This window comes from Panthera leo, chromosome D2 (genome assembly GCF_018350215.1).
Source record: "Panthera leo isolate Ple1 chromosome D2, P.leo_Ple1_pat1.1, whole genome shotgun sequence".
In the NCBI taxonomy this organism is placed as follows: domain Eukaryota; kingdom Metazoa; phylum Chordata; class Mammalia; order Carnivora; family Felidae; genus Panthera; species Panthera leo.
In genome coordinates, this window is record NC_056689.1 from 58,155,354 (window position 1) to 58,170,168 (window position 14,815).

The 14,815-nt window shown below is 42.0% G+C and overlaps 1 protein-coding gene across 6 annotated transcripts in view; it reads right to left on the reverse strand.

The window, feature by feature from the left end:
* The window catches only part of LOC122201779 (dynamin binding protein), a 113,227-nt gene that overhangs the window by 20,838 nt on the left and 77,574 nt on the right, over positions 1–14,815 (reverse strand). For all 6 annotated transcript variants that reach the window (XM_042907773.1, XM_042907777.1, XM_042907776.1 and 3 more), the window contains 2 exons: positions 3,657–3,850; positions 2,717–2,816 (listed from right to left, as the gene is read on the reverse strand). In XM_042907773.1, the coding sequence (XP_042763707.1) occupies positions 2,717–2,816; positions 3,657–3,850 (294 nt within the window). The remainder of the gene's footprint in view (positions 1–2,716; positions 2,817–3,656; positions 3,851–14,815) is intronic.

Below are 14,815 nucleotides of genomic sequence, written 5' to 3' on the forward strand. Positions count from 1 at the left end.
CCGGAAACTGCCTCCAGTCCCCTTTCAGTCAGGACAAAGTAAGGTGTCTGCAAGGGTTCCCCATAAGTATGTGACCAGAACTGCAAGGGCCCCTCACTGTCTAAGATCCAGGAAAATCACCACAGTGGTGAACACATTCTTCCACAGCAGCAGTTTCTAACCTTTTCTTTGCGCGTGAATTAAATACACAGGACTATAAATGAAGTTTATTACATTAAAATACTCTACAATATAGAAAAACCCGAATCTGTGATATAATGTATACTTCTTTTTTTTTTTTTAATTTTTTTTAACGTTTATTTATTTTTGAGACAGAGAGAGACAGAGCATGAACGGGGAGGGTCAGAGAGAGGGAGACACAGAATCTGAAACAGGCTCCGGGCTCTGAGCTGTCAGCACAGAGCCCGACGCGGGGCTCGAACTCACGGACCGCGAGATCATGACCTGAGCCGAAGTCGGCCGCTTAACCGACTGAGCCACCCAGGCGCCCATGTGTACTTCTTTATAAAACATTGAACAGCAAAATGTAGCTATAAATCTAATGATCCCCATAACTGCTCTTCCTCTGCCCCTCTTCCTTGGTCCTTCCTGTTTCAGCCTGTCCGGCTCCACCAAGTCCTCTGGCCCCATGCTCCTCTCTTGAAACATGATCCCACTTACGGCTTCCCTGGTAACTATTTCTACCAGCTGCTCTGGGCAGAAAGCCTTCTGTGGAACCCCATCACTTTCTCTACAGTGTCACCTCTGTTCCCTCTATGTGCTGTCCTATGGAACTGTCCATTCATGGACAGGTGAGTTTTCATTTATATTAAATCTGTGTCTTTAATTACTGCTCCTTTCTGCGAAAGAAATTCGACTTTCTCATAAACCTCCCACTCATGCCACCCTCTTCCGGGCAGTCTCCCTTCCGTCTATTTCTACAGTTCAGAAGGCACAGCAGCAGAATGGCTGGCTGCCTTCCTGACCTTCAGGGCCACTTTGGAAGCCCTGAGCCACCCAAGTCTCTATTTCCAATATCTGCCTGTCTTCTTCTCTTCCGTCATTCCTTTATGCCCCTGTCCCTATGACATTCCTAGAACCTTCACTCTCACACTACTGCGGATGCACACTTCTCCATTCAGTGCTTCTCAACCTCCCTGATAGGCACTATTCTACATCAATTACCAACTAGCAAAGCTACACCCTAATTTCCAGGGTCCTTCAAACTGTGTCACAACCCATAAATGGGTCATGCAATCCACTTTGTGGGTCATGATCAGCACTTTGAAGAAATAAAGTGGAATAAAAAGAAAATATCAAGAAACACTGGACATATAGTCAAAGCACAGACATAACACACACACACATGAATCCTGGGTCATTATGCAGAAGATTTCTTTCTGTGGGACATGCTTAAAATGAACATTAATATTGTCGCACTCATCAGCTAAAAGCCCTCAGTCACTTTCCCTTTCCTTCTGGAGGGCAAAGCCCTGATTCTGTTCCTATGTCCATTTCTCTCCCAGGTGAGTCAGGTAAACACTGCCTTGTCTAAGCCAACATTATGATCCCATTCTCCTTTCCAGTATCAGTTTAGTCATATGTGTGTGACCCAGCTCTGGTGAATGAGAAATAAAAAGAAATCTGACAGGTGAGCCCTGGGAAAGTCTGGCTCACTCTCAAATAACAGAGGGCTATTTTCCTTCCGCTAGATGTTGTCATGTGTGTAGTGGGATGGCTAGAAATGTGGTGGCATCTTGTGACTATGATGCCAGGAAAACAGCAAAATGATAGGATGTTCCTTCCCATGTGGTACCAGAGCCGGTCTATACGAGCAACAGAATACGGCAGAAATGACGGTATGTCATATCCGGGATCAGGTTAGAGAAGACATTGTGAAGCTCCCATCTTGAGCTTTCTCTGCCTCTTGGGTCACTCACTGGGGAAATCCAGCTGCCATGTCATGATGACAGCCCACAGAGAGGCTCACAGGGTAAGGAACTAGGGCCTGAAGGGATGAGTGAGCTGCCTTTCAAGTGGATCTTTGAGCCCCAGATGACAGCAGTCCGGGCCAACAACTTGACTCCAACCTCATGAGACCCTGAGCCGGAACTACCCTGCTAAGCCACTCTGGGATTTCCTCAGCCACAGGCTCTGTGAGATAATACACGTTTCTTATTTAAGGCTGCTAAGTTTTGGTATAATTTGTCACACAGCAATAGATAATACAGTTCCCTCATTTATTAAAAGTAGATCGCTGTTCTTCAAACATTTTTTTGACAATGACCCACATGCATAAAAACATTTTAAATCATGACTCATGTACTTATATGTAGAATTGAAATAAGAAGTAAGTTTCAAAAACCTGTAGCTATGCTTATTATTTATAGTACACTCTGGTATTTTCTATTTTATTTTATTGAAAAAAGTATGCTGGGTGCAACTTACTGTATTGATCTCATGACCCACTAATGGTCTACAACCGTCAGTCTAGAAAACATCAGACCAGGTGACATCTAAAACATCTTCTATTGCTAACATCCTGTTTCACATCAAAGCAGGGGGCCAAATAACCTCTGAACTAAGTAACTGAAACTTCATTTTCCTAGCAAAGCTTTATTTTCCCATTTAGTACCAGCGAAACTACTTCACCCCCTACTTTCTATCCATGAAGTTTGAAAAAAAAAAAAAGGGGGGGGGGAAAGGCTGCTTCTGAAGCAATGGCAGGAGCTCATACCTACAGCATCGCTGATTTCCAGGTCAGCCAATAACTGCTTTGAGACCTTAATCACCATCTGCATATTTCCAAAAAGTCCTTCAAAATCAATGTTTGGTATCTGAGAAAGGGAAACAAAACGTAAAAACGCATGGAAATGAAATTAATGACATATCATTCATAATAGGAACATCTCTTCAAGGATGGTACAAAATTGTTCAAGGTCATCTTCACTCAATGTCACAAAGTTCCCAGAATAAGAATGCACCAACATTTAGTGTCACTTGTCCTTAAGCCAATTACTCTCTGCTTTACTCCCCTCCTCCACTACCTTAGTAAAATGACTACTACCAATTTGGTCCATAATTACGTTGGGATACAAATTTCCATCCAGTACCCAAAATCTGATGGCAGTGCCCACTTCCTATACTAGTTCTTAGGAGTGAATGCTCCAGAAGTACAAACTCAAGCAAAGCCCTGATGGCCAAGTAAGTAACAGTAAGGACAGTAAATCCCCAGGGTGCTGTTAACTGGTTTTTCCTATCTCCAGCATCTAGACAAGTACCTGGCACATACACCACAGTCAGGGTTTCCTGAATACACCCTGTACAGTCAGGTGCTGGAGGCTGTAACCCCTCATCCCCAGACCGTATTATATTATTATACAACCTTCCCAATAAAGTGACAACCCAGACTTCCTGGAAGTGTTTTCAGCAGGAAACGTCCTGGGAGCTACTGCAGTAAGTCTGGTAAGTTAACGGTGGACTTGAGAAGGGACAGGTGCTGAAAGGGTAGGTCGACAACACAGGTATGTTGGGACCCTTGAATTAAGGGCGGCAGCAGCAGCCACAGACTTTATTTGAAACCCAGTAACTCTTGTGGGGAAAGCGTCCATATCCTAATGCTCCAGGCTTGGAGAATCACATTCAAGGTAAAGCAAACTTGCTCCCACAGTTCCCACCTGTGCCTGCTGCAGAGGCACCATGATGTGCTCAATGCACATTTCCAGATCCCGAATGTAGTCTCTTTCCGTCTGCAGAAGTTCTTCTATCACCTTGGCTCTCTTCTCCAGCATCCTCTGCTCTGGGTTTTCGGTGTACACAGACCCAGGAGGGGCCACCGGTGATGAGGACTGGGAGGAGAGGAGCGTCATTTCTAGAACGGAAGACAGAACCGGTCAGCAGCTCTGGGTGTTGAAAGCAAGACTCTTCAACAGTTTAGGCTGAACAGAAAACATTCCTTGAGAACCAAAGTCTCACACCTGTCAACCATCAGGAGTTCCGGTCACACGTCCGTTCTAATCATGAACAGATGAAGGGCTGAGAACTTCTCTCATCTGGGTGATAACATTTCTAGAATTTGTCCTAGAAAGGAGTAGCTGGCCCATTTTAGGGCCAACCTAAACCTCTTGGGAAAGAGGTTGAGAGAGGTGCAGTTCTCATAAAGAATTGCTTTCACTTAATTAGGTATAAAACCCAATGCATGAGGTCAGCAGCAGAAATACCAATCTGGAAGTTAAAAACATTGATACAGCAAATTAAAAAGAATATTATGGGGAACATAACAATGCCAACTAAGGAGAAGACAAGAGTTAGATAGGAATTACCGAGAGACTGTAGGGCCTACCATGCTCCAGTCACTGTGATAGAGGATTAACATATACAATGAAATATACAAAAATATTTAGATTCTCCATATCAATACATTAATGAAGACTGGAGTACCCTGTTACATCAAATGCCCTAGAAAATACAAAGGTACTAGAAAGATGAAGTTCTTTTTAATGGTATCATGAATCAAAAGAACCCGTATAGAACCATACTTCATGATCTAAAAATTAAAACAACTATGTACCCTGTCATTAGCTTTTGCAATAACCTATTCGTTAGATACAGATGATGAGAGTTATTTATAAAGATGGGATGGCATTTGTTCATTTAAAATAAACATTAAATACGAAAATAAACAACTGAAAACAATTCCACCAACGAAGCAACCTCTGCTCAGTTTATTTCAAATTTCTTAACATCCACTTTAAAAAACCTACAAATTTGGTAAGTAAATATACTAGTCTGAGTGTGATCACAAGAATTTATTTACCAGATCTGAGACGCAAAACACCTTAGTGCTTATACTACTTACGGAAAACTAGGCTTTCACATCAGACTTTAATCTCCAAAAATCTTCCCCACTGCCCCTTCTCTAAGAATTTAGGAATTCCAATGTTTAAAAAAGAATGCACCCAGTTTCTAATTGTACTCGGTTTCCAAAAACAATTCTCCACTAAAAAAAACAACAACCCCCCCTCCCAAAAAAACAGAATTCTTTGGAGAAATGGATAACTGCAAGACTGAGGCAAAGGAAGTACAGATGAACCTGAAACATCTAATGGCAGAAAGTAAGAAAGTGCTCAATAAAATGATGGAGGCATTTCAAAAAGGCAAGGAGCCAGCTTGAAGTGGCTCCTATTGGCCAAATCTGGTACAATCTGAGTATCAAATAAGCACAGCAATGGACTGTCCATTAATACTAAAATAAGAATCCAAGAGTTCATATTGATAACATATAACTACACAAATAAGTGGGGCAGAAGACCATGTTTTTTCTTATGGTATAATGTCAACTAATAAATACAGAAGAAATGATGGGAACTAGAAAATCATCATTTTGCAATATCAGAATAAAATTTGGTCCAGGCACAAATCATCAACGGAGACTTCTGGTGTTGGTGGTGAGTCTGATGATGGTCAGGATATTTGCAAAGTTTTTAGTTAGTTATGACAAATCACTTATTAATTATAAAAATGAAAAATAGTGACTCTATATGGTAGAGAAAGGGAGAGTATAATAGCTGAGTAATCAAAATTCACATCACCAATAAGGGACAAAGAGACATCATGTTTCTTCGTTTGTCATATCTAGAAACAACACAGTATCTCTTACGTGGTATCCCAGTCAAAAATGCATATTCTGAGGGGTGTCTGGGCGGCTCAGTAGGTTAAGTGTCCAGGTTCTTGATTTTGGCTCAGGTCATAATCTCACAGTTCCTGAGATCAAGCCCTGCAATGGGCTCTGTGCTGACAGTGGGGAGCCTGCTTGGGATTCTCTCCTCTTTCTGCCCCTCCCTGTGTGCTGCTCTCTCTCAAAATAAATAAAAAACATTAAAAAAATCTGAAACAAATCTTGAGGAAAGATCAGACAAACCCAAACCGAGGATTTGCATTTTTCAAAATGTCATGTTTGAAAGACAAAGAGGGACACCTGGCTGGCTCAGTTGGTGGAGCATGCGACTCTTGATCTTGAGGTCATGAGTTCAAGCCCCACATTGGGGGTACAGTTTACCCCCCCCCAAAAAAAAGAAAAGAAAAAGAAAGAAAAAGGAAGCCTGAGAGACAGTTCTCAATCAAAGATAACTGAGGAGGGGTGCCTGGATGGCTGAGTTGGTTAAGCATCCAAATTTGGCTCTAGTCATGATCTTGCAGTTGAGCTCAGGTCATGATTTTGTGGCTCATGAGTTTGAGCCCTGCGTTGGGTTCTGTGCTGACAGCTCAGAGCCTGGAGCCTGTTTTGAATTCTGTGTTTCCCTCTCTCTCTGCCCCTCCCCTCCTCATGCTCTGTCTCTTTCAAAAAAAAATAAATAAACATTAAAACAAAATTAAAGGGGCGCCCAGGTGGCTGGGTCAGTTGAGTGTCCGACTTCGGCTCGGGTCAGGTCTCATGGTTCATGGGTTTGAGCCCCACATCGGGCTCTGTGCTGACACCTCAGAGCCTGGAGCCTACTTCAGATTCTGTATCCCCCTCTCTCTCTGCCCTTCCCCCACTCATGCTGTCTCTCTAACTCTCTCAAGAATAAACATTAAACAATTTTTTTTAATTAAAGAAAAAGATAACTGAGGAGATGACAAATAAATGCCATGTGTGATTCTGAACTGAATCCTGATCTGGAGAACAAATTGGTACAAAGGACATTACTAGGACAATAGATGGAAGTTGAAATCTAGACTGTAAATTAGATAAATTATCAAATCAGTGAAAAATTTCCTAAAATGGTAAATCTATGTAGGACATCCATGGTTCATACAAAATACACACTGAAGCTTATGAAAGGACATGATGTATGCAACCTATACTCAGAAAAGTGTGTGTGTGTGCGTGTGTGTGTGTGTGTAGAGAGAGAGAAAAAATGAATACAAAAACACAGCAAAATGTTAAACACTGGTGCATATGAATAAAGGATACACAGGAGGTTCTTTGCGCTACCGCAATAATCTGTAAAGTTTGTTTTTCAAAATAAAGTTTTAAAAAAAGACACAATAGAAAAATATTTTTCTTGACTTTTTTTGGTAGAATGAATGACAAAATTTCAAGCATAACTCTCATTTCACTTGAGTGCTAAATCATAATCCTAAATTAATTATATATTTTCAATAGCCTTGTTTTACACTTTTTATGCAATTTCAAGCAATAGAATCTCAGTCTCAGTTATGGTTTCATAAGTGGCAAGTTGAGAAGAGAAACTCGTTTTTAAAATTTGTTATCTTTAGCAAAGGAAAACAACCAACAAAACTAAAAGGTAACCAACGGAATGGGAAAAGATATTTGCAAATGACATATCGGACAAAGGGCTAGATTACAAAATCTATAAAGAGCTCACCAAACTCCACACCGAAAAACAAATAACCCAGTGAAGAAATGGGCAGAAAACATGAATAGACACTTCTCTAAAGAAGACATCCGGATGGCCAACAGGCACATGAAAAGATGCTCAACGTTGCTCCTCATCAGGGAAATACAAATCAAAACCACACTCAGATATCACCTCACGCCAGTCAGAGTGGCCAAAATGAACAAATCAAGAGACTGTAGATGCTGGAGAGGATATGGAGAAACGGGAACCCTCTTGCACTGTTGGTGGGAATGCAAATTGGTGCAGCCACTCTGGAAAACAGTGTGGAGGTTCCTCAGAAAATTAAAAATAGACCTACCCTATGACCCAGCAATAGCACTGATAGGAATTTACCCAAGGGATACAGGAGTATTGATGCATAGAGGCACTTGTACCCCAATGTTTATAGCAGCACTCTCAACAATAGCCAAATTATGGAAAGAGCCTAAATGTCCATCAACTGATGAATGGATATAGAAATTGTGGTTTATATACACAATGGAGTACTACGTGGCAATGAGAAAGAATGAAATATGGCCCTTTGTAGCAACATGGATGGAACTGGAGAGTGTGATGCTAAGTGAAATAAGCCATACAGAGAAAGACAGATACCATATGTTTTCACTTTTAGGTGGATCCTGAGAAACTTAACAGAAACCCATGGGGGAGAGGAAGAAAAGAAAAAAAAAAAAGAGGTTAGAGTGGAAGAGAGCCAAAGCATAAGAGACTCTTAAAAACTGAGAACAAACTGAGGGTTGAGGGGGGGGTGGGAGGGAGGGGGGGGTGGGTGATGGGTATTGAGGAGGGCACCTTTTGGGATGAGCACTAGGTGTTGTATGGAAACCAATTTGACAATAAATTTCATATATTGAAAAAATAAATAAATAAATAATAAAATAAAATAAAATTTGTTATCTTTGGGGCACCTGGCTGGCTCAATCGTTTAAGCATCCAATTCAGCTCAGGTCGTTATCTCGCAGTTCGTGGGTTCGAGCCCCTCATCAGGCTCTGTGTTGGCAGTGCAGAATCTCTTGGGATTCTCTCTCTCTCTCTCTCTCTCTCTCTTTCTCTCTCTCTCTCTGCTCCTACCCCACTTGCTTTCTCTCTCTCGCTCAAAATAAATAAATAAATTTTAAAAATAAAATAAAATAATTTATTATCTTTCTTATTTTAGTATTATTGACATACAACATTTATACTAGTTTCAGGCGTACAACATAATGATATGTTATTTTTAGAAGAAACTCATTTTTAGTGTAGGGCTAAAAAGTTCTGAAAGGAAGAACATTTATTGAATCCCTATCGCATGCAATGAGCTTTACATATTTATGTCCCTGAACTCATTTAATATTCATGCCAAAACTCTGAAGTTGTATGATTACTCGATTTCATAGAAAATCTGGGTTTTGAGAAGCTGCCCCACTTGTCCCAGGTTATGTAGAGAGTAAATGGCAGCTGTGGAATTTGAATCTAAATACATCTCAGCCCAAATCCTATGCACTTAATCCTGTACCATTTTGCCTCCCTAGCCTGGAATCTCAACTAGAAAAGGTCAGGGGTTTGTTTATTTGCTTCAAATCTTGAAAATTCTCTGGAAACGATTCTATCTCGGGAATCAAAGTTCTCTTAATTATTATAGTTGAAAGCTTAGAATACCACCAAGTACTCATCAATCAAACGCCAGCAACCTACACTAAGAAACTCAGATTTTTATAAAAAGAGAAAAAAAGAAATGGTAACGATTCTTTTAACCTACCAGCATGCTTTTTTTTTTTTTTTGCAGGTGCATTTATAAACTCTTGGCCGGCCTTTAAATAATAATAATAATAATAATAATAAAACAGGAACACTTTAGCATGATTTAAAACCCTTGTGGGATGTTATCTGCAATTCTGACAAAATTATTCTACATGCTTCTGAAGATGTAGATGACCCTTCATGACCCCTCAAACTATACACACATATGACTTCTCAAGATTAAGTCCAACTAGAAATATCTGACTTGAAAGGACTCCAAATGTAAAACTCTTTTATTATTCCAAATATGTCCTAAGGAAAAAGTCTGATCTAAAATTTTAGTATCTGGGACAACCAAGTGAGAGAAGGTGGCCTCGCCGCTCGCCGAGCTGCAGCGGAGACGGGCTGTGAACCCTGCACTTCCCTACTCTAGCTGGGTGACCCCGGCAAGTCCACTCTTGCCTCTGGGCCTCAATGTCCTCATCTGTAAAATGAAGGTAATAATGTCCACTTTGCCAAGCCGCTGAGGGAATAAACAAGGTAATAACTTGACACAAGTTAGTTTTTTTCCCAACTTGGGTCAGAAAATGCTGTCCGCACCAGATTAAGGTAAAATGCACCACGTAGAAATGCTCTGTCCAGACTACAACATTTTGCTTTTCCGTAAGAACAATAAAAGCTGAGGAAGCCCAGTAGCAGCCTACACTGCAGGGTGTGGACCAGATCCCCCCCCCCCGCCCCCCCCACTCCCCAGGATGGCCCTGGAGGTGTTTAGGAGCTGGAGCCTAGGCTGACTGCACAGATTTACTTTCTGGGATAAAACAATTTGTACTGGGTTGTTTTTTCCTTTTGTTCCCCTACCCAGTCCCCCTGCCACCCCCCCCCCAACAAAACCTTGATCCCACCTCCTCTCAAGATCTCCCCAGCCCTCAGGTTAGTGCGCGTCATCAGGCTCCTTACACGGTGTTGTGAGGAAGGGATCCAGTGAACCCGCAACTCCACAAACCAAAGCAAGAGTAGCAGAGAAAAGCCACTCACTTCTTCCTTCCTCTGAAAGCTGGCTCCAGGTTGGGTGGCGAACATCTCAGAACTGCCCCAAGGTCCCAGGCTGCCCCGGCTGCCCCACCTGTTGCCCCGGGCCCGGCATCCCAGGAGGCACCTGCGGCCCCAAAAGGCTGCGGTGAGGACGTGTGTGTCCCAGGGTAACCGGCCGAGTATGGTCTTCCCAGGGCTCTGGAATGCTCCGCAACCCCCAAATCCTTTGAATAGGGTAGGCATTTCCCCCAGGCTTTCCCACATTTACATATGAATCGCCCGAGCCCCCTAGGCTATCGCGCCGGGAGGTTCTAAAGGATGGAGCTGGAATCCTCCAGAGGGACCGAGCTGCAGAAAGCGGCCCAGCTTTGCTCAGACCCCTTCCCCTCTCGTATTCCTTTCCTGCTCCTGACACCATCGCAATTTTACTTCAGGGGTTTTTAACCCAAGAATATTACCTCTCACTTTGCCTGCCCCTACTAAGCTTTGTTTGGGGGGATGCTCTTTTTAGGGAAGAATTCTGAAGGCCCATCCACCTCTCCCTTAAGAGGCCATGCTGTGAAGTGGGTGAACTTTGTCAATTTTGTCTGCCCTAGGACCTGGCTTTCTGCAGCATCCCCCTGCCCCCCAGGCCAGCCCACCAGGCTGGGGCTTTGCCCAGAGACCTGGATCTCCTTCTTTGGGGACCTTACCCTACTGCTAACAGAATGCAGATCTCAGCTGGGCTGCTCCCAGCACAGCAAAAACCGCACAGAGTAGTTCACAGGGACCCGGAGCCCTGCTCACAGCTCACAAACACTGACACTTGGAAAGTAACTGGGAAGAAAAGAAAGTTGCAGAACAAAAGGTTATTTTTTGCAAGACAAAATAGGGAAAAGGGAAAAGAGAGAAAAAAGAAATCCTGCAAAAAATCACTACACATTTCCATAAATGGACATAATACAGAAGTCCAAAGGAAAAGGGATTGAAGGGGAACACGCCGCCCTCACACCTCAAGGGGGGAATTGGATTGAGGGTAGAAGGCTCAATGGGGGCCTGAGCTGAATCAGCACTTAAAAAAATTTTTTTTTAATTTATTACTTTTTTTATTTTTTATTTTTTAAAATTTACACCCAAATTAGTTAGCATAGAGTGCAACAATGATTTCAGGAGTAGATTCCTTAATGTCCCTTACCCATTTAGCCCATCCCCCCTCCCACAACCCCTCCGGTAACCCTCTGTTTGTTCTCCGCATTTAAGAGTCTCTTCTGTTTTGTCCCCCTCCCTGTTTTTATATTAATTTTGTTTCCCTTCCCTTATGTTCATCTGTTTTATCCCTTAAAGTCCTCATATGAGTGAAGTCATATGATATTTGTCTTTCTCTGACTGACTAATTTCACTTAGCATAATACCCTCCAGTTCCATCCATGTAGTTGCAAATAAAAAAAAAATTTTTTTTAACATTTATTTACTTTTGAGAGAGAGACAGATCATGAACGGGGAGAGGCAGAGAGAAAGACAGACTCCGAAGCAGGCTCCAGGCTCTGAGCTGTCAGCACAGAGCTCCAGGACATGAGGACATGGGGCTCGAACTCGGTGCTTCAACTCACAAGCCCTGAGGTCATGACTTGAGCTGAAGTCGGATACTCAACCGACTAAGCCACCCAAGTGCCCCTGAATCAGTACTTTTTAATCTCACAAGAATCCATTAATGTATTGCCAGTAATTTAAAATAAACTGTCATACTAAGAAACGTCTCTATTGGTGAAATTTTGAGCAATCTCCGAGATGACAGCTTTGATAAAGAGCCCTTCCCACCACGTCTAAAATCTCACCGTTCACTTGTGAGGCCCATCTGGTTGGGAGCCCACATTGTGGCTTCCCTCCACCATCTAGCGCAGCTCCTTTCAGCTTTATGTTCTAACAAATACTTCTATGGCACTTTCTGTGTGTGTAAGGTGCTGATCTAAGCACTTTATAAATACTGGCTTATTTAATCCTCATAACACCACAACCACACTGTGCCCATTATACTGAGCAGGAATGAAGACAAACTCAGTAACTGGCCCAGTAAGCTCAAGACTGGCTCCTGTCTGGGCCCCTGACCAATAGCTACTCTGCCTCCAGGCCAATCATGGGAGTTGTGACCTAAATTCTACCTGTGGGTTCTGGGGGCCACCCGGTAGCTACTAACCAAACAGAGTGGCTCCAAAGCACAACTTAACCCCTGTAAAGCCACAGTTCACCCACTATTAAGTGAACAATTATGTACTGAAGCATATCTGCATATGTTCCTATGATTATATCTATAAAACCCCATTTCGTATCATGTAAATAATCCTTCAGACAGAATCAAATCTAGTACTGTAATACACAGTAAATATTCCATGGTATTCTGGATAGTTTATGGCTGAACACATGTGAAACAAAGGAAAAGACTTATCTTATCCTGTCTTTTGACAGCTTTCTGACTTACATATCCATCATCTTTCTCAGGGAAGGGGAGAGCCCCCTTCAAAAAACCTCAGCTCTTTCTTCTTAACCCTGAAAGACACGGTACCCAAAGGGATAGGGCAGCAGGTAGAAACTTTTAATGCTTTCTCTTCTTCTTAAAAAAAAAAAGTCAAACCTTTTAACCCAGGAGTCTACTTTTAGGAATTTATTACATGTAAATCATTGGACAAATGCACAAGATGTACATATAGGGAAGTTCTTCAATGTGTAAAAAAAATTTACAAACAGTCTAACCAGAAACTGCCAAACTTTCTCCAAAAAGCGGCCTGGTTAAATAAAGTATGTCATATATCTGTATGACAGACTACTATTGTAGCCATTCAGTACACATTTATTTTTTTTTTAAGTTCTTTTTTATTTATTTTGAGAGAGAGCGTGAGTATGAGTGGGGGAGGGACAGAGAAAGAGAAAGAGAGAGAGAGAGAGAGAGAGAGAGAGAGAGAGAGAGAGAGAGAGAATCCCAAGTAGCTCCATGCTGTCAGTGCAGGGCCAGATGTGGGGCTTGAAGTCACGAACTGTGAGATTATGAGATCATGAGCTGAGCCGCAACCAAGAATTGGGCGCTTGACCGACTGAGCCACTAAGGTACCCCTGAGTACACATTTATATTTATTAACATGGAATATTGTCTATGAAAAAGCATGTTACAAAATAATGAAAGAACTGTAATTCTGTTAAAAAGGGAAAATACTTTCAGTGTGTATATTTGAAAATGCATAAGTCTTGATAGTGATGGAAATTCAGGTATCTTTCCCTTTCTTTGACTGTATTTCCTAGTATTTCTACAGTGAACATGTAATGTTGATATAACAAAGAATAATAAAGTGGGGGGGGGAACATCTGCTAGAAGATGAGAATAGTCTAATACCAGAAGCTCTCAATTACTCTGTTAATCCATTTCAAATTCTTTCCTCGCTTTTTAATAACCTGAGGTTTCTTTCCTGACCTGAAGAACGTGGGCAAGGAGACACTGCTGAAGCAACAATTTGCCAGTCTCCTAAGAAAAGCAAAACCACACTACCTTTTGTAAATTTGCTCTTCTTCCCCCCAGGCCCAACCGGAGGAATCAGAAATCCTGGTTTTCCTGATCTCCACACGACTCAGGCCAGGCCACCCAGCCCCCACCAAGTCTTCACCTCCAGCACCTACAAAACTCTACTGGAAGAAGGTTTACTCAAAGTAAAACTTCAAGGGCTGTGGTCACTGGCTTTTCCTCAGGGCTCACAGCCACCCAACTTCAGAGAGGAATCATCACATTTAGGTCCTAAATCTCAACAGCAACTGAAAAAAAACGTTCCCTGTGGCTCGTACTCATTAACCACCCGCCTACTTTGGCAAGCAGCTTCCAGCACAATCCCTGCTGGGAAAGTTTCCACCTCAGGGGGAAGCTCAGCTCAAAATTTCTCATTTCTCCTTTCCTTTTCCAGGCCCTGTGGCCTTCAGAAGGGCAAAGGAGACAAGTGCCCAAAGTACAGGAGTCTGCAATTTCTTACACTGCCAGGATGGGAAGTTTAATTCTAGGACCAACTCAAACACCATTTTTGGACACTTACCAAATACACATAAATCCTAGAGGGGTGTGCTGTTGGTGTGACATTATTATTATTATTTAATCCTTAGGCAGCAGAAATGAAATTATCAAGAGGGCAAAGATAGTTTTCATAAAATAATTCACTAAAAATAATTTATCACTATTTAATAAGCAAGCTTTGATTATAGTCAACCAACAAAACTCTATACACAAAGCTTTATTTTCTAAGCACACACACATCTGATATTGTATTTACCAAGTCTCTTGAAGGAAGTTATTATTGCTCACATTTTACAAATGAGGAAACAGGGGCACAAACCAGTGAAATAGCTTGCCTGTGATCACAGGGCTGATAAAGCTACATATTCAAAACCAGCATCCCAGACCAGTGCTTTCCGTGAAGGGTCAAGGCCTGTTCTGGATTATGTCTTCTCTGTATGCACAGGGCCATTTCTGGCATTATATTTCCAATTTTAATAATGACACTACAGTGATGTTTCAAAATTTGCTCATGTCCGTGCCCCTCTGGCTATTTTTCTAACATACTCTATAAAACTAGACTTTCTTCAACTTCCGTGAGATGGTTTACTTTTAGTCCTTCCGTTTGCCCTCACAGTATTTTATGTATCTTTTATAACTGTGTAACTCCCCCACATCA